General features: G+C 40.8%; 1 protein-coding gene across 4 annotated transcripts in view; it reads right to left on the bottom strand.

The window, feature by feature from the left end:
- The window catches only part of LOC137605932 (transcription factor COE1-A-like), a 77,191-nt gene that overhangs the window by 12,349 nt on the left and 39,842 nt on the right, over positions 1–25,000 (bottom strand). For all 4 annotated transcript variants that reach the window (XM_068330873.1, XM_068330876.1, XM_068330872.1 and 1 more), the window contains exons 7-11: positions 13,849–13,930; positions 12,084–12,225; positions 10,917–11,050; positions 9,295–9,421; positions 2,204–2,292 (exon numbers count right to left, since the gene is read on the bottom strand). In XM_068330873.1, the coding sequence (XP_068186974.1) occupies positions 2,204–2,292; positions 9,295–9,421; positions 10,917–11,050; positions 12,084–12,225; positions 13,849–13,930 (574 nt within the window). The remainder of the gene's footprint in view (positions 1–2,203; positions 2,293–9,294; positions 9,422–10,916; positions 11,051–12,083; positions 12,226–13,848; positions 13,931–25,000) is intronic.

Below are 25,000 nucleotides of genomic sequence, written 5' to 3'. Positions count from 1 at the left end.
AATGCAGGTTCTGACCTATCAAATTGCTCAAATCAAATTAGGGCTGGACAATCTGACGCCCTTAGAATGTGGATGAAATCAAAGGCGTCTACGATCTACAGAGAGTTATAGATCGCTGTATTCAATGATATGAAGTCTCCTGTTTCTCATAAAGATACGTGACTATTTACTACATATGATTGAACCAACTAGGCGGCTTTGCTGACTGGATAAAATTCTTCACATGTTTGTATTGTGAATAGAGCAACATGAGTCATGAGCTAATATGACTTAAGACGTCACAAACATTGGGTTAATTAATAAAACCACCTCCTGCTCTGATTTTCTATAGCATTTATTTGCTGTCTTGGTCATTCATCTATTTCAAGCATTTAAGGGTTTGTTCAAGCATTTAAATCAGGGTTTAAGAAAAGTCATGATAGTATTATTCCCTTTGCCAAACAAAAGTACCAAACATTTTGTGGATCTAGTTTCTAAAGAATGAGTAATTTTAATTTTCTATCTAATACGTCAGAAGGAGTCTTACAAAGTTAAAAAAAACACCAAAAAAAACTGGATCTACCCCCTGGTCCAGATCCAACCTCATGCCCAACCTTCCCAGTATCATGAGAACCTTGTTGAGCAGTTAATAAAAGTGATCATAAGCATTATTTGGAGCCCAAAGGCTTAATTCCTCAGCAATTACACTGAAACAGAACATGGTCATCAATCTTGAGTTGCAGAAACAGCCACTGTCGACATAACTTCAATGTTACTTTGCCAAATTTGACCACACTGGACCAATTACCATAATCATTTATAACCCACATTTATAACCTACATCTGCAACAGTTCACACTGTAACTAAGCAGCGTTCTGACATTCTGTAATCCGCCATTTTCTTCTTTACATTACATCGACAAACAATTTGTTTTTAAAAACAAATGTTCCCAATGGGAACTTCCCATCAGGGTCGGCACGGAGGTGCAGCGGGTACCTTACCCACTAGGTTTGTATGTTCTCCCCGTCCCCTCTAACTTGATAAAAAAAACCACGCAGTCTACATAAACTGTTCACTAAAAATTGTCCTTGATTGTGGCCAAGCAATGAGCTGGTGTCACGTCCAGTGTGTTCCCTGCCTTGTGCCTGTAGCTTGCTGAGATAAGTCTGATAAACACAATAATGTACAGTATACAGTGCACCCTCGTGCATTCGCGCATTAACGCTCGCGACTTCAACCCATCGCGGATTTTTGGTAGGCAGTCATGTGATACCGTACGCACATTCTATTGGCTGATGGCATCTGGAAGTGTGCAATTTAGGCAAATTACTCTCGAAGAAATCTAATAACAACACTGACGTGTGTTCTGTCACCACAGTGACAATGTACATTACATTACATGCAATTGCTCCCACCTGCAGAAAGCAGTGTTAGCCTGTCGGTGGTGATAGTGTAGCGCTACAGTATTTGATAACAGCCCCAGGCAGCCAATCAACAGCAGCTGTTTTAAAGGTCATGACTCTCACCCACCCAGATACCCAAGTTACATTGGGTCAACTTGTAACAGCTTATACACACACACACACACACACACACACACACACACACACACACACACACACACACACACACACACACACACACACACACACACACACACACACACACACACACACACACACACACACACATATGCATGTGCACTTTGAAATGTCTCCCTGCACGTAGTTTAAAGGATGACGGGGTTTGCCATCAAAGACAAGCTCATCGTTTGGTGCTAATTGTTTACATCTGTCTTTTATTGAGCTCTTTGTTTGATATCCGGCTGATAAACAATAATCAGATATTACATTCTAATCTAGAGAAGATGCAAACAGTCACCCTGTAAATGGGGTTAAGCAGCTCACATACACAGAGTTCACGAAGAGGTAAAAACAACCCACAAGAGACTGGAAAGCAGATATTCTGCAGGGAAATAAAAATAAAGGCACTGAAAACAAACAAATAAAACATAAAAGTATTTTATCGTCAGTGATTTGAATTGTGCGTGGTCCCTTGTGTGCCTCTTTGATAGAACAACCATTCATTGTAGCTTTGAGGAGTTGCAGATTTGATCCCCGTATGAGTTACAGCATCAATAACAAAAGGGAGAGCCTTGCTCATCTGAGGCTCATTGTCCACTGAAGAATTCCATTAAAGTTTAAGAGGTGAATGTTTCTGTACCTTTGGCAGCCTCTCGGGGTCCCCAGGGTGCCGAGGGATGACCTTCTGAAGCCTCTGGAAGCCGTAGTCGATGGTTGGCTCGTTCAGTGCTGCAGGAGACCAAAACAAAGAGAGGAGCAATCCCCAAAATGAGAAAGTGTTTTATTATTTACTTTCCAGCTACAGGAGGGTTCTTACAAATCTTAAGGAACAGAGACTTTAACTGTCGGGCCTGGAAAACTTCAGCCATTAATGAAAAGTTGAAAAAGTCTTAAATATTTGAACATTCTCACCTTTCTGTCACGATAACATAACTCTGTTACTCCATAATTAAATTAACACAACATTTATTTCAAGGATTCAGTAGATTAGAGAATAAAGTCTGATCGGAAAAGAACTAAAATATCAATCACAGTAAAGTAATAAAGGAGTAACATTTATTTTAATGTAATATAATACAATATAACATAATACAATACAGCATTCACTAGTTCCTTGCGGTTAATGCGTTCCAGAAACCACACGCAAATCACGAATTCCGTGATATAGTGACAAACTATCTTATTATTTATGGTCATTTAAATGTTTTTGACCCTCCCATTACTGATATTAAACCACCTTCTATCTGCATTACCTCCTCCCGCACCCTTATCGACTGTTTAAAGCGCTTTTGTGTCTCATGGAAGTCTGAGACTCACAGATCTCAGCGCACTTCCGGATGACATCAGCCAATGCGCGTACGGTGTCACATGACTGCCTACCAAAAATCCGCTATGAGGTGAAGTCGCGAGCTTTGATTCGCGAATGCGAACTGTAGTTAACTTGTTCCATTCGGAGCTACATTAGGATTAATCTGGATACACATTTATGCTCACGCTCAATACAATTAAAGTCCTGCATCCTGTTTCTGTCTGTTTCTCTGTCGCCACAAAGAATCTATTTGTCTCTTCAGCTGCTACATGTTTCTTTTTTTTCATCCACTGCAGGTTTTTTGCAGGTTTTTCTACCTTAAAACTACTTAAAAATGGAATCAAAACCTTTATGGTAAAGGCAGTAAAACCAAAACATTCAACTTTCAGTGACTACTGAACCTCTTGTTTGGCTAAGTGACAGTCAGAGGGTGGAGGAGCCGTCTCACCAGTGTCATCAATGGAGAAGACTGTAAAGCCAGTTTGACAGGAAGCAGCATGGATGGATCTCGTGGGCTTAACCAATGGTGTCAAAAGCATTTGTACGATAAAAATACAAGATAAAATTTTGAGTGTTTCCTTTACTGTTGTTGTGATGTTGTACAGAATTTATTCAATAAATGTGTCAATCAGCTCTGACTAAAACCATCTGTGTGTGTTTCAATATCTGTAGTTAACATGTGGCCTCCCCTCATTACTGAACCTCCTAAGCTACAGTTACTGCACGTGCATGTGTGTAGTGTGTGTGTGTGTGTGTGTGTGTGTGTGTGTGTGTGTGTGTGTGTGTGTGTGTGTGTGTGTGTGTGTGTGTGTGTGTGTGTTTGAGTGTGTGTGCACAATGTTCAAATTTGCAGCTGCAGTGATATTTTTCGGTACTTTCCACAGCCCACACTGATAAATTACTTGCAGCTGAACGTGTCACGTCTATATGATGCTCAGAGAGAGAGCGAGAGAGAGTGAGAGCGAGAGCATGTACATTACATGTATATGTTTTATTATACCATCATGCTCAAGTTTCTAGTTTCCGTTATGTCATAAAACACCAGTAAATTTTGTTAGCAACATGAAATCATAAATTAAAATTATGAGCTGTAAAAATAGCAGATATTTTAAATAGTCCTGAACAATACTAAATACCAAATTGCCCGTAGTGTGTGAGTGTGAGTATGAGCGTGCATGGTTATCTGTCTCTGTGTGGCTACGCGGCGCACTGGCGTCTCGCCCGGAGTTTCCCCCGCCTCACACAGCTGGGATAGGCTCAGCTCCCTGTGACCCGCTATGGCGGAAAAAGCGGTTCGGAAGATGAACGAATGAATGAATACTTCCAACATTTTGAAAAAGATGTAGAACTATAGAGAACTTATGATTTATATATGATTATTATATCCATATTATTTGTCCGGAGGAACGGCAAAAAGAAAAAGCGACAAATAGATTGAAGAAGAAAACACACCGAACGTGTACAACTACGAGAAATGAGAGGTAAAGAGAAGACATGTTAAACATGTTAAACACCAAACTCTGACTCTGACTCTAACCCTAAAAAGAATAAAATCAGTTTGTGTAAAAAACAAAACGACTAAAACAGCTGCCCGGCTGCTGGGATGTCAACCGTCAGAATTAACTGTCAGTGTCAGACATGTTCATCTCTGGAGACGCTCTAACACACACACACACACACACACACACACACACACACACACACACACACACACACACACACACACACACTGCACATAACAGGATGTCTCCAACTGATTTATTAATAGAACAATATGTTCCTTAACTCATTGGGTGGCATGTGAATGTTTGTGTTTGTTTCTGGCTTTGGAAAAGTGTGTGTGTACAAAAATATTGTGTGTATGTGCGTGTGTGTGTGCGCGTGTGTGTGTGTGTGCGTGTGTGTGTGTGTGTGCGTGTGTGTGTGTGTTTGTGTGTGAAGCCCAAAGGTCAGGTTTTTTTCACAGGATTTCTTTGGTGGTTTCTTTCCACACACAAACAAGCGACATCAGAGCAGTGAAGCCTTCCCTTGATAAGACGTCAGCTGTAAAAACCATCAGCTACAGCAGAAACACCTCTGACTCGCACCAACACCTTCTACACTCATCTCCAGCGGGTCTCAGACATGCAGGGAGGTGGAACTAACAGCACAGGTATGGTCACACCCTGACAGGAAGCATCCGATCCCTCACACAGTGCATTATTATTATTATTATTATTATTATTATTATTATTATTATTATTATTATTATTATTATTATTATTATTATTATTATTATTATACAGTTTAATTTTAAGCTTTTTTTTAAGAGTTTTTTATTTTATTTTAACCTTTCTGTCAGATGTAAAGATGCTCGGCCATTTGAAAGTTGAACTAGGATGACTAGAGTCTGACCCAAGAACCTCCTGCTGAGAAACTCCCCTCAAGCCTAGAATTCAACCTAAACAACCAAAGAGGGTCATGATTCCGATATGAGCAAATTTTCAAATTTGTGAAAAAAATCTTATCAATAAAAGACACAACTGTTCATTATGACTAATTAAAAGTGTAACTTTGGTGATGCTCACGATTATACGTTCGAGATCTTTTCTGGACAACAGATTATTATAGACAGACAGACGGCCATGCTGATGCAGAGGGTAGAATGAATTTGACAGAGAGACCTTATCAGTTGTAAAACCAGGTCTGGGTAACTCAAACTCGGGCTGTCAGCACCAACGCTCACAGTTGGAAGTGTGACACTCGATGGCTTAACTCACTAAAATAACTTTTTTTTATTATGATGACAATGCGAGCTGCCCCTGCTTCCACTAAACTGCAATCTAGACAAAATGAGAACATTGTTAAGTTCGAAACTGTCAATCAGATTGATTTATTTATTTATCAAATGTGCCAGAACGCTGTTATAGCCTGTTCTGGTCGTCTCTGACCCACTTTAACTTCTGTAAGTGACGTCAAGCTCCCGTCAGAGGGTTATAGGTTAAATCTATGTATTCATTTAGCAGCATTCATTTTGTACAGTATTGTATTATTACTTTCTATTAAGATTATTATAAGAGTATTTCATAGCATTTAAATATGACTGATATTATAACAGAAGTCACTTTTTATTCTAATGAGACCATTTCCAATTTCTTCTTCTTGGTAACGTGAAGGCCTGGAAGATTCTTACCCATGAAAGCATCACTGAATGAATCCCTTCTTCTCTGACACTCCCCACCCTCTTACACGCTTCTCTTCTGCTCCGTCCCCTCACCGCTCTTTCCCAGCTACACCCTCTGACATGTTCACCCACCCATCCCTCCGTCCCTCCATCCCTCTCCCTCTCAGAGTCCAAAGCTGCTTGTAGATCAATACTCATAGAAGTTTCATGAGGACGGACCCTCTCACTCCTGTTTCACTATAAAACGTAAACAGAAGAGGGTGAGACGGAGAATCATGGAGAGAAGAAATGGAAGTGAAGAAGAGGGAAAGATATCCATGTTAATATCGTGTGTGCATTTATTACATAATTTATTACAATACTTTGGCAGCACAGTGAGAATAGTGAAAGGGGTGGATAATGGAGAAAAGGGGTGACACTGGGGAGGTGAAAGGACAGAGTGGAAGTAGAACAAGATAAAGAGGAGGAAGAGGAGGAGGTGTGGTGAAATTGATGCTTTGGCCTGCCAGCAGTTCAATACCACTGAATTATTGCTTCATTCTTCCCCTTATGAGATGAGATCTCTTTCTCTTCCCAGAGCTCCTCCTCTCTCTGAGTTTCTGTTAGTTTGTATGTACATGTGTGTATCTGCATGTGTGTAACAGTATATACGTGATCCACTTCTGGCCGGATCAATACTTTACGATCAGCCTCTAAAACGCCACCTTTGAGCCTCCCCTTTTTATCTGTCTCTTACGTTTTTTTTATCCGTCCTCTGTGTTTTCATTTCTTTTTCTCCATCTCTTTTTCCAGCTGTACAAAACATTCCTCCTCTGATGCTTAAAAATCTTTTATGCAACTTCCATTACAATGAATCAAGTCTTCACACACGAGTGCATGTGTGTTAGCATGCATGCAAATTGTGCGTACATGTGCTCATCAGTGCGTCACACAAAGCGAGCATTTATTGTCACTTAAGACCGTTGTGTGTTTATGGGAGTGTGTGATGTTGAGAATGTTAATTTTTCCCACCAGGCCGGTGAAGCAGCCATACGGAACTTGCGTACACGTGTGTCTATAGTGTGTGTGTGTGTGTGTGTGTGTGTGTGTGTGTGTGTGTGTGTGTGTGTGTGTGTGTGTGTGTGTGTATTAGACCATCTGTTTACCAGACTACCCACCATCTTTCCCTCATATCTCTCTGATTTACAATTACTTTAAACCCCTGTCCCTGTTTGAAAGTGTGTGTGGTAACTTGTGTTAGACGTGACCCAGTGCAAACTACGTGTCGACTGGTGCATGCGTACCCATGATCACGTCTATCAGCCGGGTCCTTACACCCGGAGGCAACCGCACTCAAATCTCTCAAAAACCTCAACAGCCAATCAGCTCTCGCCGCCACGACCTTTCACTGGCAACTTCCACAAAGGAGTCGACCTTGAGGCGGGGTCAGACGACCGCAGCGATGGATCGCGTTTCCTGGGTCACATGTTGAAGTCATCAGCCAATAGCAAGGTCACAGGAGGTCATCTCCGCCCAATAGGAGAAGCATTTTGAAACCAGATGGACCAATTACCAGCCAGCTCGCCCCAGGGACAAACCAGGGGAGTCTGAGGTAAAATGAAGGAGGTTCACGGGCTGCGTAGCTTCATCTGCAGATTTGTACGACTAATATAACATTAAAATTCCCTTAAGATCATCCAGTCCTTTTAAAGAAAAAAGAAATGTAATTTTTTTACACGTCCTTTCATTTTTTTCATCCATTTTTTGTGTGCTAGAACTGTTTTCCATTGTTTATGTTTATTTTTTCCTACCAATTTTTGCACATATTATTCTATTTTGATTACTTTTTATATGTAAACTGTTTCTGTTTTCATTGAATTGATGTCAATAAAGCAGAGCAATAAACTTGCCTTAATCTGGAAATCATGAAAGTGACTGATGCTTAAAATGCGCAACTAAAGACTGTTTGAACATTTTCATTTTAAAGTGGGCAGCAGCATTAAAACTGACATAGATCTATGCTCAGTTTTCATCCCCATTAATGTTTATATCTTAATCTTTATTTGGGGTCATTAAATGTATTGCATGCCAAAGAATTTATACAGCAGCTTTTTTTCCCCCCGTCTCTCTCCATGAACGACGTCATCTTAGTGTGATGGAGCCATGCTGAGTGGATCAATACCAGACATCACATCACCTCCATCCATTCTCTCTCTCTCACACACACACACACACACACACACACACACACACACACACACACACACACACACACACACACACACACACACACACACACACACACACACACACACACACACACACACACACACACACACACGTTCTCTTTCCTTTTCCTTCCCTACTGAATTTTGCAGGAAAACACTCATTCATACTCAACAATCCAGTCACAGCCCACACACTCTTCCCAACACTGTGTGTGTTTAGGAGACCATTTAACGTGAGTGTGTGTTTGTAAACTAGGTGTTCTGGATGGTTTCACTAATAGCTTCAGTATGGAGGCCTATAAAGAGCAGACTGTTTAATTGTAGCTGCTTTAATGAGCCTCTGATTACGGCAACATTGTAACTGTGTGTCTCGTTAATGTGGACTAATCTACAATCATTAGTTCAACACTGTCTGGCCTGAGAGTGAACTGCTACACACACACACACACACACACACACACACACACACACACACACACACACACACACACACACACACACACACACACACACACACACACACACACACACACACACACACACACACACACACACACACACACAAGCATAGGCCAAAAAAGGGCCATTTATTCTATTTTAATTCAAGTTTAATCTTCTAATTGTTTTTTGTCAGAATAAACTTTATTATACGATCCAAAAAAAAGTGAACTACAGGGGTAAAAACATTAGTTACTGTTTTCATTTGCATTTCGTTCTTAAGAGTTCAGGACATAACACGTGTTATTGTTGCATAGCTAATCTAATACATGGAACCTGTTGAGACACATTTTAATAAGTCAGCAGTCAGCTGCTGTCTGTCTGTCTGTCTATTCGTCTATCCTTCCATCATCCATCCATCCATCCATCCATCCATCCATCAATCCATCCATCTAGGGCAGTGCAATTTAAAATTAATGAAAAATTATAGAATTTAATTTCACATTGAAAACTATCCGGGTGGCAGTAGCTCAGTCCACTAAGTCTTGGGCTGGGGACCGGAGCGTCAGGGCATATCTTAAGTGTCTATACGTGCACATGAACAGGTCACCTACCTGTGTATATGAACCTCCCTGGTGTCCCTTTGCAGAACTGTTTGGATTTGTAAGACAGGGTGACCTCCACGACCCCGGGGATGTGTCTGGGAGGCGTCTGGACTCGGATGGCATGCGGCGTGATCAACTGGAGACGGAAGGAAAACGGGGTGACCGAGAGCCAGCACACAAAAACACCTTCTTTTTTTTTCCAACTGCAACTGAAGTTTGGTCAGCAAGCAAACCTACAAAATCAGTTAAATAACTTTCTTTGCCAGAAGACATATTGGGTTTTTATTTGTTTTAGCTGGGTTTAGCTGTTTACACCATGAATTCAATCACATCTGCAAACAACCAAAGAACCATTTTTCTCTTTAAATGCGATCTTGGATACAGTTTTGATATATTGCGTTTGTTTTATTTGAGCATGTTTTGTTTTACGCTTTCCAGCAGAAGCATGAACGTTTATTTTTGTGTGTAGTTTGGAGATGTATTTCATTTGCATTTGTTAATGTGGTAAAAGACTTCTCCTACTGAGCTGTATTTACTTTTGGATTTGGCGACTCCTATTGCAGGTCCTGAATCTGAATTTGATATTTTCAGGGTGGCAAACGTAGATTGCCTTTTCTATTTTAGCCAGCATTTGACAGGAAAAACGCACATCGTGTGTTATTTAAAATAATTTGAGTAGAAACATATGATTTGGAGTTAAAAAGAAGGTGTAAATGTAACACTTTCTTTTAAAGTGTCACAATTTTATGAAATCTCATCAAAATTATTTCTCACTACTTTGCCTGAGGTTTTTCTGTGTGTGAAAAATCTGCAGGTAGGAGGGACAGCTGCAGACATGCAGAACTTGGCAAACATGCAATCACTTTCTAGCAACACATGTTTCAAACTGTGTTTTCGCACTTCTGAATCAATAATTAGGTTGAGTGGAAATGAAACATTCGGTGGGTTAAAATCCACTAGGAGCCAGTCTGAGGAGCGCCTGAGAGCATCTTGAACCAAAATGAACTGAGACTCTGTACACATGTTAGTGTGTGTAAGTGGCTCTCAACACAGTAAACAAACCCCCTTAGCTCTTGATACACACACACACACACACACACACACACACACACACACACACACACACACACACACACACACACACACACACACACACACACACACACACACACACCTATGAATGCCAACATGTACAGGAGACACGCACAAACACGTGCACACTTCCTATGTTGTTGTTGGAGGGGAGCCACAGTTGCTCGGTGCACCCGGTGAGGGGAGTCAGAAGACAAATAAACATTTTGTAGAGGAGCTGCGCCAGCGAAAGGTCCAATGTGTGTGTGTATTTGTGCGTGTCTTTGTGAACAGTTAGCCCACGGCTATCGGAAACTGCTGATTTGATCAGTATTCCAGAGAGAGAGCGAGCGGAGAGCATGGTTGATGAAGTTACGAGGAGTGGTGGTCGCTTGTTTGTGGGGGACTCATTACAGAACACACCACATTTAGACAAACATTAATACACAAACACGGAGAGGAAAAATGTGTTTTCATGTTTAATTATGTCCATCAGTCAGAGGACGGACACACACTGCTGACAGGTTGAAACAACAGGGAGACAGACGGACGATACTGACCTCGCTCCAGACCAGCATGGTACCAAAGATGACCTGAAGACCATCGAAGAAATTGTCTCCTATGATGATGACTGTAGCGCCACCTGTAGTCCAGCCCTCACTGGGACTGATGGCTTTAATGCAGGGGGGTGCTCCTGGAGGAGGAGCAGAAGAAAGGAGTGGTGACAAAAAAAAAGGAAAAACAAACGTTAAAGATTTGGGTTGCATCTGAATGAAACACCTGCGGAATGAAAAGGTATAAGTTACGGATGTTGTAGGGCAAATTTTCTTTGCAAATTGAAAATTTCATTAATAAGTTTCTGAAAGATTTGTAGATATTTTAATGTGTGTTAATATTGAGGAGCCACTAAAATAAGTTGTCCTGCTTACGACATGACATACTTCGCATAATCTACACCAACTCTCTTAGGTGGTGTTCATTAAAACAACACCCTGATTGTGAACCATGAGATGTAGCTGAAACAATGCAGGCAAAGCTATCTATTTAAAATACTTCGTTGGCAAATATCAAGAACAAACATGACCACAAAAAGGTCCTTGCAGAACCAAGATGAGCTACTAAAGGAAAATCCTTCCATCAAATATAACTTGTCTGTTCCTGATTATAATTTACCATCCATGTTTGGAGGAAAGAAATAATCTGACGAGAGATTATCAGATATTGGTATTTTAAACTAATGATATGACACAAAGAGGGTTCTGTGTGTGTCACAATGGCTCAGACAGGATGGATACAGTCAGTTTTATGCAACTTCAGTATTGTGTGAGTGTTGTGCATTTAAGATCAAATCCAATCTCATATTACAACAATAGTATCCAATCCTCCTCAAAGTGTGTGATTGTCAGCATACATCTGAATTACAACAACATCTCCTGGCCTGTGTTTGTTTATGAAAGAGAAGCATGATGATATTACATCGCACAAAAGTAATTCTCCTTATGTGTGTGTGTGTGTGTGTGTGTGTGCGTGCTTGTGTGCTTGTGTGTGTGTGTGTGTAGTGGGTTGGATTAGCCAGATGGAAGGGAAGGAATCACCTGATAGGATTAAACCATCAACCATCTGGTGGCCATGCTGCTTGCACTCACAGATTCACACACTCACTCACTCACGCACGCACACACACACACACACACACACACACACACACACACACACACTGGTGTTACCGTGTTCTAGGTATGATGGTGTTCCTTCCACAGGGTCGAGTCTGCGGGCCCGTCGGCCGTGTTTGGAGTTGTTGTGGACAAACATGTTGTCAGAGACTGACAGGACGTGTCCCTCCACACTCACCGTAGTTGATACCACCACCTGAGGAGAAACACAAGGCCCATGACGGAAGGCCAAATATTAGAAGGGAAGAGGGGTGGTCCATACTAATGCAAGAAAGTCTGGTTATACAATAGAAGAAGTAGAGAAGACAAAAAGAAGTAGGAGTTGAGACGATCCGGGAAAATAAAGAGAAGACTTAAAGGCATGAAACTGTGAAAATCTCTCTAAGTGTAAACCGTTATCACTGTTATTACCAACACACACACATATAGTGCAGCCTGTGTGTGTGTGTGTGTGTGTGTGTGGGGGTATCTATCCTACTCTTTTCAATAGTTCCCGATGTTTCGACCCTTAATTATCTCCCAGGGAAACAGAGCTGTCTTCTCTGGTTCCACTACAATAGAGCTGCACAATTAGAGGCACTGATATGTCACACATTCACTGCCGTATGGCTCTCTATGTGTGTCTGTCCTGTCTCACACACACACACACACACACACACACACACACACACACACACACACACACACACACACACACACGCGCACACACACACACACATATACACACACACACACGCCATAGTAACAAATCTATCAGTGTCTTAGGGGGTGTCCAGTATAGCCAGTCAGACTCAAGTGGGGTCTTCCTGATTGGGTTGTGGTAGTGGAGATAAGGAAATAATAAAGACAGCGCCTCCTTAAATCTTATTCATGTCTCTCCTTTTCTTCATTCATTCTTTTTTAGTGTGGATGCATTCTTAGTAGTGGAGGTCAAGGATGTTCTTTTCTTTTGCTGATAGCCCACTGTGTTACAGAGAAATGTGTCTCGATGTGCTACAATACATTTTAAAAGTTTGTTTTATTATTGGTGGTGTCAGTGACATAAAGAAAACTTAATTCCAATAAATGACATGTGATAATCATAAATAACCTCATCTTATTATTGTATTATTTAAATGATTTTATTCTTGTACTTTTAGAAGGAATAAAAAAAAAACACAACATAGTTTCCTATAAGGAGGAAACAGAGACTGCATTCCTGCAATTTTTTTGAAAAATAATTTTTCATTCAGAAGTTCATGCCAACAGCTGATTTTTTTTTTTGAAGCGGGCCAGTGAGATAGGTCACCCGAGGCCATGTGGATAATGACCTGAAGTTTAGTTGGTCTTGATGGTTCATGCCCCAGCTGTGTTCGGACCCAAACAGCTTGATCCTATCTGTGTGCTAGCATCTGTGCTAACATCAGCTGAGATGTGTTTGGTCTGGAGATGATACTTCAGACTGGGGTTTTGGTAGATACGCATCTCATCACTAGAGAATGTGGACAAAACGTCCACCTAGAAATGTTTTGAAACTAAATATTTCATTCTCAGCACCGGGATATATCTCCTCAGTCTTATTTATATGTTTTTGTTACAACTTTAATTCAGGCTGGCAAAAATTCACACTAGAATTACAGGAGAAATTTCAAAACTAATTCTCTTGTTTAATGTGTGCTTAAGAAAAATGGAAAGAAAAAAAAAAAGTTCAGTCTGATAAGTCTAGTTATTGTGTGTTATGTCCACAGAAGAAGAAAAAAAAAGTAGAGAGACGGAGCGGGGAGGACGATTGGAGGATGGGGATGAGGACATACAAACAGGAAATGGTTGTGGTTTCTACCTGGAACCTCCTCATGTCTCGTGGGTTTCCTGCATTTTTTAGACAGTTCTGGTTGCACTTGAGGAAGAACTTAAGGAAGAATCTGTGGAGACAAAGATGAGAAGTAATAAGTGACACATGACTTTGACTGAAAGGTTCATGTCAAGATTGACAAACACTTTCAAAACCACTAAAGGACTTTAAAATAAAGAGTCAAACATCATTCTTGTAGAGGAATTTTCTCTATCCTGATGTCGCAGCTTAGAAAGTGTGTGTGTGGGTGTGTGTGTGGGGGTTTACATTGGACGTTTGAAACAGGGGGCCGCATGTCATGAATCTATATTACAGAATAAATCAAACACACAGATGGCCATCAGCGGCTAACAAACACATCCAGGTTGTGTTTTGCCGTGAGCCAGCTGGCCTGCCTGGCAGACTAGGAACCCTCACACAATAACACGTGTGTGTTACATCTGTGTGTGTGCTGCAAATCAATAAAAACAACTTACATCACAACGCTTCCTCAACAACAGCGCCGTGCCCATGATAATGTAGTTCATGCTTGTTAAGAAGCATTTTTTTAGTCAAAAACAATGGTGTTTTGTAGTCTTTGCTGCACGGAAATGTAATGAAATAAGTTTTATAAAAACATTATTATAGTGGGTTTCAGAAGACGGCCCTCGGTAAATGGAAAACAGTACTTTAAAAACTTTCCAGGAGTCTGCATCCCTTCCATTCCCTCATGGCCCAGCCTGGTGCTCTGCTGTTCAAGAGATGACAAGGGGTTTATTGGACCACCAGAACAAAGCAGAGGTGTGCGCTTGTGTGTTGTGTGTGTGTGTGTGTGTGAGTGTGTGTGTGTGAGTGTGTGTGTGTGTGTGTGTGTGTGTGTGTGAGACGGTGCAGTACAGCCCTGTGGCAGGTCTGAGTGTAAAACTCTGCATTAACGAGCTTGGGCTTCGTTAGAACAGCGGCGCTGGGATTCCGCATGCCTAATTATCTTGACCCCTCACCCCCCCGGGTGACAGCCTATCACAGCGGAGGACAGCCACGGTGACCCCGGCTGACCTCCCACTGTCTAGTCCTTCTCACAACACGAGCATAAAGTTAACACAATCACCTAAGCTTACCCTCAGTTGTACATTTCTGTGTTAAAGAGGAGGTTTGAGGTTCCTGCGTTGAAACATGAGAAGATTAAAACAGCAGCGGAGGAAGCGATTGTCTCAGTGAAATTAGATATATTTAAGGTCGTAATGTTGAAAAATAGTAGTTAGATTTTTAAAAAATAGTTTTTCACTAATTTATGTCAAATTAATTAACTTGTGTAGGAGAATGTACAGTATGTGTGGAAGCAGACAACGGGCGCACAGTGAGCATCTAAGGCAAATTCCTGCATTCAGTCCACTTGCAGTAATGTTGAATGCATATTTTATCTTTAGGCATTACAAAACTTTTCTTACAAACGGTTCGAAACCTAAACTGTTTGCATCATGTGTGTGATTCTTCCTTCTGTGTCTCACGCTGTCATCTGTTGTTCCTCCCGACAAACGTTTTATGAGTTCTTAGTATTTTTGTTCTTATTTTAAGATAAGACATTTCTCCCGAGATGATCGGCAAAACAGTTCTTTACCCTCAGCTTATGGTAACAATTGGTAATAGTGACTAGGGGTGACCTGAAACATCACATTAATAACATTGAAACATCATCTGACCCATCATTTTAACATTTATATCGCCTCAGTTTATTCACAGAACTAAACATTTCATTCCATCTGGGGATTATCTTATTAAAAAGTTCATGATATCTCATTATTTTTCCATTTTTCCATTCACAGTTCGATCCGTTTCCTGGATAAGGTTTTCCTGTCATTGATTTCCAGCTGAGCATTTTAATGCAGTATGTGTGCGTCCCTCTTCCCCCTTCACTTGACCTCATCTGGCCTAATCAACTCTGCAACAAAAAGGCCCCGCAGCACACATACACACACAGACACACACACACACACACACACACACACGCACATTCAGAGCCTTCTGTGAATTGATTGGCTGGTCCAGTCGCTGGTTGTTAAGAGGCCTCCAATTAAACGAAGCAATTATAAGAGTCTGAATGACTGTGGGGGAGGGGAGTACTCTCCCTCTCTCCTCTGTCTCACTCTCTGGAGCCCGATCATGTTCAAGTGATAACAACACTGTTGACCTTTGCCATACTCTGAGTACCACACACACACACACACATACACACACACACACATACATACACATGCATTAGTAGTGAACCAATAAAGAAGGAAACATTAAAGTCAAGATTATTGATATAATTTACATTTCTGTTCATTGATGATTGTCTCTTTGTGTCTGGACTCACATAGATAGCGGCAGTGAAATTCTTAGGAAGAGACGGCTGAAAGGAAATGACGTGTTGAACTTCTGGTCAAGACTGTCTTGCAAAAAGTTTGGAGCAACTGTAATTATACCAATTTAGAAGTTCTCACTTCTTACAATACCTGGAAACAGGTAAAACATTACGATCAGTGCAACACGGCTTACCGAGTGAGCAGAATGAAAAGAGGAAGTAGGCTTGTGGGGATAAATGTGTTTATCTGCGAATTTTTAAAGGAAGAAAAACTTTAATTCTATGAAAACTTTTTTAAAAATGGGATGATCTGTAACTGACGAGCTCTGGCTTAGTGAATGTTTACTTTCCTCCCACATCAACAGTTGTGGGAACAAACTACCTTTGTTTAACTCTCTTGTTATACCTGGGAATTTTGTTGTACCATTTGTATGATGAGAAGTAAAGCTTCTTAATCGTAATCTTTATTTGTTTGTTGATTTGCTTGTCCAATATCTCAAACAGTTGTTAACAAATTAAGATGATATTTTTGGCAGAAGTGAATCTCAGTTGATCAAATTTTGAGATGGATTAGAATCTGGATCACATCATCATCTTCATCATCATTGCAAGGCAGGGCCTTTTTGAACATTTGCTAATATCATGAAGATAATAAGCCAATAAAAACAACAACTTGTGATCTTTAACATTCATCATAAAATCTGGGTGATTGAAATGTAACTGGTGATGTGTTAGTGGTGATACACATGGGATTCATTACAGGACTGATGTTCAATCTTAGCGATGATGGTGCTAGCAGACGTGTGTGAGCTGAGCGTTGCACCTTTACCAGCGTTGACAATTCGAAATGTCTGAGTGAACACATAAAGATTTGCTTTGACAGTTGAAAACAGAAGTAGTCATGATGCACTATAACATGTCATAACTCATGTAAATAACATGCAACCACAGGAGACACAACACAAGCACCGACTGGGAGTCTGTGGCTACCAAATGAACGTCCAAGACTGGGTGTACCTGGTCTTTGGCGTCTATTCTAACATAGCTTAAATGTTCCAGTTGTGATAACGACTCCTGTTGTGAAATCCCCGTTTATTATCAGTAAATTGAATTTCTCACAATGCAATGCTTCAAATTCAAATTAAAAAGCAGGTGATGTGTTAGCACTAGGCTATGGTTTTTGAGGAAAAACCCAAAATGAAGAAGTGAAGTTTTTACTCTTTTTATTACTGTGATAATGTCATCTGTGTTAGATGCCAATGTTACTTAGCCTGTAGACCATGGTAATGCACCAAAACCATACAGGATGCTGTTTTCTTAGCCTGTTAACCATAGTGTAGTAGTGAACTGCACAGTTACATCCATTATTCAGAGGCTGAGATGGCAATTATGGCTCAGAGCACAACTGACATTAATATTTAATATAAAGGGCTAACACAGTCCTGAAGAGAGAGACAGGAAGTTACAGGGAGCAGAGTTGGAACGGGAGCAGGGGTGCAGAGAAAGAGAGAGAGAGAGAGAGAGAGAGAGAGAGAGAGAGAGAGAGAGAGAGAGAGAGAGAGAGAGAGAGAGAGAGAGAGAGAGAGAGCATCACATACAGAGAACGGTGTGAAGAAGAAACAAATGGAAGTGAGACTGAGGAAAAAGGATTATGGGAGTTTTGTTTCTGCCGCTCTCCTGTCATTGAAACAGTCACAATGCTAACAGGCCAAGGGTGGCATTCAGGGGAATTCCAGCTTTGTCTGTGTGAGAGTCTAAGAACCAAAGTCTGTGTCCATTTTATTCCCTGCAGACTCACTGGTGAGCCAAGAATAACGGAGCTGCCTTGGAAGAAGAAAACAAAAAAATCTCTCCAAAACAAACACACACACACACAGACACACACACGCACACACGCACACACACACACACACACACACACACACACACACACACACACACACACACACAGACACACACACAGATTCAGTCAAACTGAACAACAGATGAGTGCTTTTACTGCCTCCTCTGTCTCCCTGCATTCCTCAGATGTCTTTTTTCACCTGCCTGCCAAGATTCAGAGATTTTTGACAGAATGATGATTTTCACTTTCTCTCCGTGTGTGTGTGTGTGTGTGTGTTACAGATAGCGAGAGAGAGGGGGGGGGGGGAGCCTGGTTGCAACTTAAACGGGAAACGTTTGAATCTTATTTAAAACTGTTAACAAGAGTTAAACATACTTTTCCTTCCTTGTAATTTGTCATTTCAAGAGCCTAATTTTGCTAATATGTGTGTTTTGAGTTTTCCTCGTCGCCTGTCGATTTTTAAATGACCATCTTCCTGTTTCCTGTTTACACAAAGCGCTTGTTATTGTTTTATGTGATGACATCAGATAGCATTCCTGAAGCCTGTGCCCCCCATCTAAGTAGTAAGAAAAACAAGGATAGGAAATACAGTCACGCCCTCTACACGGGTGTTATCACAATAAGAAGGTGATAATGTATTGTTTCCTGTTTCAGGCAGTTTTTTTTTTTTAATCTTCCCCTGGAAAGTCTTGTTCAGGAGCAGCTGTAAAGAAGGCGATCACAATCGTCTCTTCTACAGTCAATCACCCATCTTGGGGGTCACAGGTCTGCTGGGGCCCATCCCAGCTTGATACAAGCAAAAGGCAGGGTACACCCCAGGTGAGATGCCAGCTCATTGCAGAGTCCCATGTTAGTCTCACTGTGTTAAAAAAGAGTTTTACCAAGGACTGCAACCTGGAAACTCTCAACACCAACCTATTCCGTGTTGATATTCCACACATGCAGTCAAGTAACTTTACATTATGTTGTTTGATGTCTTTTTTAAGCAGACGGGTTTTAACTTCTTTAATAATTAATCAATTGACTTTGATAATTTTATCCTTTCAGAATTGTCCTGCAGCTGAATAATAATCTAACACACTGACTTTGCTTGTTAGAAGATATAAAAGGAGAGGATCTTAAACGCTGTTTGATGTTTCAAAAACAACAAACGTGGGGGCAAGCTAATCACCAAGTTAATCTGATGGGATCATCCACTGTGGATATAAGATATGAATATAAGGTAAACTGGGCAACTGAGGATAACCTTTGTGAGGGACTCTTTTAGGATTCTGAAGTAATCTGATGTGGTTACATGATTTGCTTGATAGAAAGTACAGTTTTCATTGTGTTTCTTGTGTAAATTCTGAGTTTAATATCAGAGGAGTTTTGATGGTTTTATTCATTTTGATGTTTTAATGTTTTTTTTCTTTGCTTTTTTTTTTTTAAATTTCATTTGGGGAAAAAGTAATGCAAGGTTTTTAAAGAATGTTAGTCTTCTCCCCTGCCTCTGTCTTTATAGATATAATTTTATATACCATTGAACCGTATCATAATATTACATACTGTATACGAGAACAGAGAAAAGGCTGCTTGGTGTTGTTAGCTGTCGCTGTTAGACTGGATTGTTCATGTCTGTGTAACCTTCTCTCCATTGCATTGCATTGTCTGGCCTTCGTTGATAACTTAAAATCTGAGCAGCTTTAACTCCTATCGTAGTATGGCCTCCAGAACATTTTTTACAAAATAAAAGACAGGAGCTGGGAGGACATCCTCAGTCTGAATAGACGAGGAAGCAGGATACACAAGAATGGAATGAGAACCCTAGACATAGGGGAAAGTGAGCGTAAAAAAAGTGGGGGTGGGAGGTGGCTGGGAGCGAACTGGTGTGTAAAAGAAAGAAAAAAAGGCATCGTGGGAGGGAGCAGGGAGGGAGGGGAGGCAATGCATGGGAGAGGGAAAAAGAGTTATGCGAGGGAACAAGACTTAAGAGAATTGAGCGGAGCCGAGCGAAGCAGAGTTATTTTACATAATGATGGTTGATATGCACAGAGGTAATTGATAGCTGAGCTGCAGCCCAAAAAACAGCCAGCTAGCTGTCAATCACAGCTCATCTCCCTGGAGATATGCTAATGATGATGACGATGAAGAGGGCTTAGTTTCATATTGCTATCATTACTATTAATGCTGTCATTGTTGTCATCTCTGCATATGTAAATGACAGAGAAGGACGGGGCGGCGTTAGCCTGCCTGTGTGATGTCTGTGAGAGGGCTTGTTCTCTCTGCCAGGGCTGAGATAAGATGATTGTTCATAACCGGGACCCCCCACTGGTTCTGGTGTGGACCTGTCCATACCTCATGGGAGAGACTAAAGATATCGTCTCTGATGAAATAACATGATGAATCATTTGTGTATTAAATGTAATGAACAGGGGCAGAAATAATTGTACATGAACTTACAAAAAGATTTGTTCCCACAGCCGCAAAATGAAAACTGGGCAAAAGCCTGTTACTGTTTCACGAAAGTCTATATTTTAGAGGGTGTTTACACAGCAACCATTTCATCCAAAACATGCTCAACTTTTGCTAAACTCAGTGGAGAACAATGTCTTCAAGGACTGAAATGCAAACTTTTGACAAAGCAGTTCCAGCGTGCAAACTTAAAAAAACAACAACATGTAAATGGGCAACATGCTTCTTCACTGAAAAAGATGATGTCACCACCCTGCATGACTGTTCGAGCATTAATACTGTACATAGATGGAGAACCGCCTATTATTGCACGAAAAACAACGACAAAAGTGGTTCCAACTGGTTTTGTTTTTTTGACAGACTCAGTTGAGTTTACTCATCTCTCTTCAGTGTAGATTTATTTGCACCATCACTGTTTTCTTGTTCTGTGAGTTTCATTTCATCAGAGTCAAGATGGTTTTATTGTTATTTCAACCATGTACAAGTACGTTGTGATACGGGACAATGTGTATCCAGGACAACGCTCCTACACACTAGCATAGGACTATATCTAGACCAATGGTTTTGGACATGTGCAAGACAGTGTAAACCAAAAAAAAGAAGAAACCAGGAGTTAATACTGTATACTCAAAATAATTATGTTATATAAAACCAGAAAAGTTAAACTAACAACTATCGCCTTGACATACTGTACATATTGTTTGTACGATGTTATTATTTGTTTTTCTCATCTATATGGGGAATCAAGTACAAATCAAATGTAGAACTTTTTGAAAATGCACAGAAAAATGTGAACCGGCCCCAAAGCACATTATGATAAATTCCAGAAACAGACGGTGATTATTCAATATTCATACTGCGCTGAAACCGGAACTACTGCGACAGCTGTTGCTCTCTTGGCCAGTGCTGAACAAAGAGTCTCGTCTGTCACTGCTGGAGTCTTCTCCCATCAGATGTTTTAAATGATGCTCCTTATTATCACTGGTGGGAAAGATGGTAAAAAAGTCTTGAAATAAGATCCATGTTTTCAAAAACAAGGATTATTCTTTAACGCAGCTCGGTACATTTTATAATGCAGACTGCTTGAATTATATTTAGCCAGATGTTTGTTTCTATTAAGGCGTCACATTCCCTCTGACACAAACTTGTGCTTTCAAAAAATCTTTCTGAAAAACATTTGAAGTTTCCAAGAAATTCTAAGAAAAATAACTCTTCCTCTTGACGCTCATAAATTCACTAAAATTTGTTGTATTCTTGAATCGACAGGGATAGCTGCAAAACAGCATTCACAGCATACACAACTTAATAAGATAATAAGATAATTAATAAGATATTAACCAGGACGGCAGCACCATGATTGAAGTTTGGGAACACATTATTAAATTACAACATGATTGCCTTCAACACAAAATACTGTCAGAGATATTATTCAGTGGAGGTGGAGAAGCAGGAGGAGGAAGGAGAGGGCAAAGACGGGGGGCTAGACAGACTTCAAGGAAGACAGGAGGTTACTGTGGTGTACATTTTAAAGGCTGAAGGCAAACTGTTGAATTATAGATGAGAGCAATTGATTTGGGAAGGGGGGACAGAAGAGGTGGAGGGGGAGACAGACAGGAGAGGGGGAGGCAAAGAAGAAAATGGGGGGGGGGGATGTGAGTGGAGGATAAGCAGCAAAGGGATAGTAGTTCTAGGCCATTGATGATCGCACATACACACACACACACACACACACACACACACACACACACACACACACACACACACACACACACACATACACACACATTTTGCAATAACAGCTATAAAATATTTCTTATGGTCAGTGCAATGGAGAAGAAAGAAATAAACAACAACACTGGGACAACAATAAGTTTATGAAGTGATTATCAAGATTATCAGAGAGAACCTTCATCTCTGCTACCTCCAGCTCTGTCTCCTGTCTTTTCCTCACTGACACTGTCTCTAGACCAAACAACATCGCTGGTCTCACCACAGTTTTGTACACCTTTCCTTTCATTTTAGCTGAAACTCTTCTATCACACATCACACCTGACACTTTCCTCCACCCGTTCCATCCTGCCTGCACACGCTTCTTCACCTCTTTTCCACACTCTCCATTGCTCTGGACTGTTGACCCTAAGTACTTAAAATCCTCCACCTTCTTGATCTCTCCTCCCTGTAACCTCACTCTTCCACTTGGGTCCCTCTCATTCACACACATGTACTCTGTCTTACTGCAGCTAACCTTCATTCCTCTCCTTTCCAGGACAAACCTCCACCTCTCTAGCTTCTCCTCCACCTGTTCCCTGCTCTCACTGCAGATCACAATGTCATCTGCGAACATCATAGTCCATGGAGATTCCTGTCTAACCTCGTCTGTCAGCCTGTCCATCACCATAGCGAACAAGAAGGGGCTCAGAGCTGATCCCTGATGCAGTCCCACCTCCACCTTGAACTCATCTGTCACACCTACAGCACACCTCACCACTGTCTTACAGTCCTCATACATGTCCTGCACCGCTCTAACATACTTCTCTGCCACTCCAGACTTCTTCATACAATACCACAGTTCTTCTGTGGGCACCCTGTCATAAGCTTTCTCCAGATCTACAAAAACACAATGCAGCTCCCTCTGGCCTTCTCTGTACTTCTCTATCAACGTCCTCAAAGCAAATACTGCATCTGTAGTACTCTTTTTTGGCATGAAACCATACTGCTGCTCACAAATGTTCACTTCTGCCCTTAGTCTAGCTTCCACTACTCTTTCCCATAACTTCATTGTATGGCTCATCAGCTTTATTCCTCTGTAGCTGCCACAACTCTGCACATCTCCCTTGTTCTTAAAAATGGAAAAATATTTTCTAATCATATGACAGGCATTATTTGTTGTTTTCCAAATGATGCACAGACACAGGATTTAAACAAAAACAAGTTTTAGGTTTTAAAAGAAAGTTAATTTAAGTCTAGAGGCAAACTACTGGTGGTAGTGATAGTCAGCTTCTGGATATCAATGTTAAAATAGATTTTCACTGATCTCAGTAAATTAGTCTGTCTCACTCCCTTTCTGTGTGTGTGTGTGTGTGTGTGTGTGTGTGTGTGTGTGTGTGTGTGTGTGTGTGTGTGTGTGTGTGTGTGTGTGTGTGTGTGTGTGTGTGTGTGTGTGTGTGTGTGTGCGTGTGCGTGCATGTGTGTGTGTGTCATCCTTTGTCATTGGTCTTAGTAATAATTCATGGTGTGGGTTAGGGTGGGGTGGTTGATGAAGGAAGTGATATTGACAGGAACCTCTTCTTCCTCTCTCCTCCTGTCTCCTCCTCTTTCCATCAGTCACTCACTTAAATACACATACATCTCTTGTTCACGCATGCACGCACGCACACACACGCACACACACACACACACACACACACACACACACACACACACACATGCACACTCACATGCACACATCGACCAGTACACAATGCCTTTAAAGAAAGTTGTAATGATGCTGATTGAGGGCCACAGATGTGTGTCCTCTGCTTCTCCTCCCACTGATTGTTTGATCAAACAATTAAAACAAGTGGATTACTTAAATATCTATCAGGACAGTCATTGCAGCTCAGGATGAGTTTTGTGACATAAATATGGTGAGTGAAGACAATTGTTTGGAGTTCCATTACCACAACAACAACTATAGATCAAATGATGCTGACATAATTCATTAGTAGGTCTATATCTGTATAGACCTGTGGTCTACCTGAAGTTTGCTCTGTTGATAGATGACTTATTTCTGTTTTATTTGAAGTGTTTAAAGAGATAAGGTTGAACACAGTGGTCTGATCAATCGAGTGCCTCATGCGTGTGGATTTTGTTACCCAACAGAGACATTTCAGAGCCTGTCGAACCATGACTGTTTGAAGGTTTTCAAACTGTAATTTTCAGGTAATTTGGGTCTATTAAATCATCAAACATGCATTTTACATTAAATAAATAAAACGAAAATGAAAGGTTGGGTTGTTTTTCATCCCTCTGGGAATGTGATCATCCTCATTCAGTATATGATGCAGTATATATTCAGCAAATAGCACCCGTTTACTGTTTTTATGTGCTGCATCCATTTCTATGGATGTAAGATTTTACACACGGGGGCTTTAATTGTGATGTCTGCATTATTGACTAACAACACACTCTTCTTCTCCACCTTAGCACTTTCAAATTAAACAAAGCAATCATCCCGCGACATCCCTGAATTTAACATTATTCCCTGACCTACACATTTTTGTGCATCTGGCTTCCTGAAAATGTTGCTTTTTGTTTTGTGACTATATCTCATCAGGTTTAAGAGATGTGTACCTAAAAAGGTATACAGTGAGCCGTCTTTCCCCGTGGTTAATGCGTTCCAGGAACCACATGGGATTAACGAATTCCGCGATAGAGTGACGAACTATTTATCTTATTATTTGCAGTAATTGAAACATTTATGAACCCTCCCCATACTGACATCAGACCACCTTCTACATGTATTACCTTTTCCCACACTCTTA

Source organism: Antennarius striatus, chromosome 13 (assembly GCF_040054535.1).
Source record: "Antennarius striatus isolate MH-2024 chromosome 13, ASM4005453v1, whole genome shotgun sequence".
Lineage (NCBI taxonomy): Eukaryota > Metazoa > Chordata > Actinopteri > Lophiiformes > Antennariidae > Antennarius > Antennarius striatus.
Note: the sequence above shows the minus strand (reverse complement) of the source record. Positions and strands in the feature narration are given on the sequence as shown.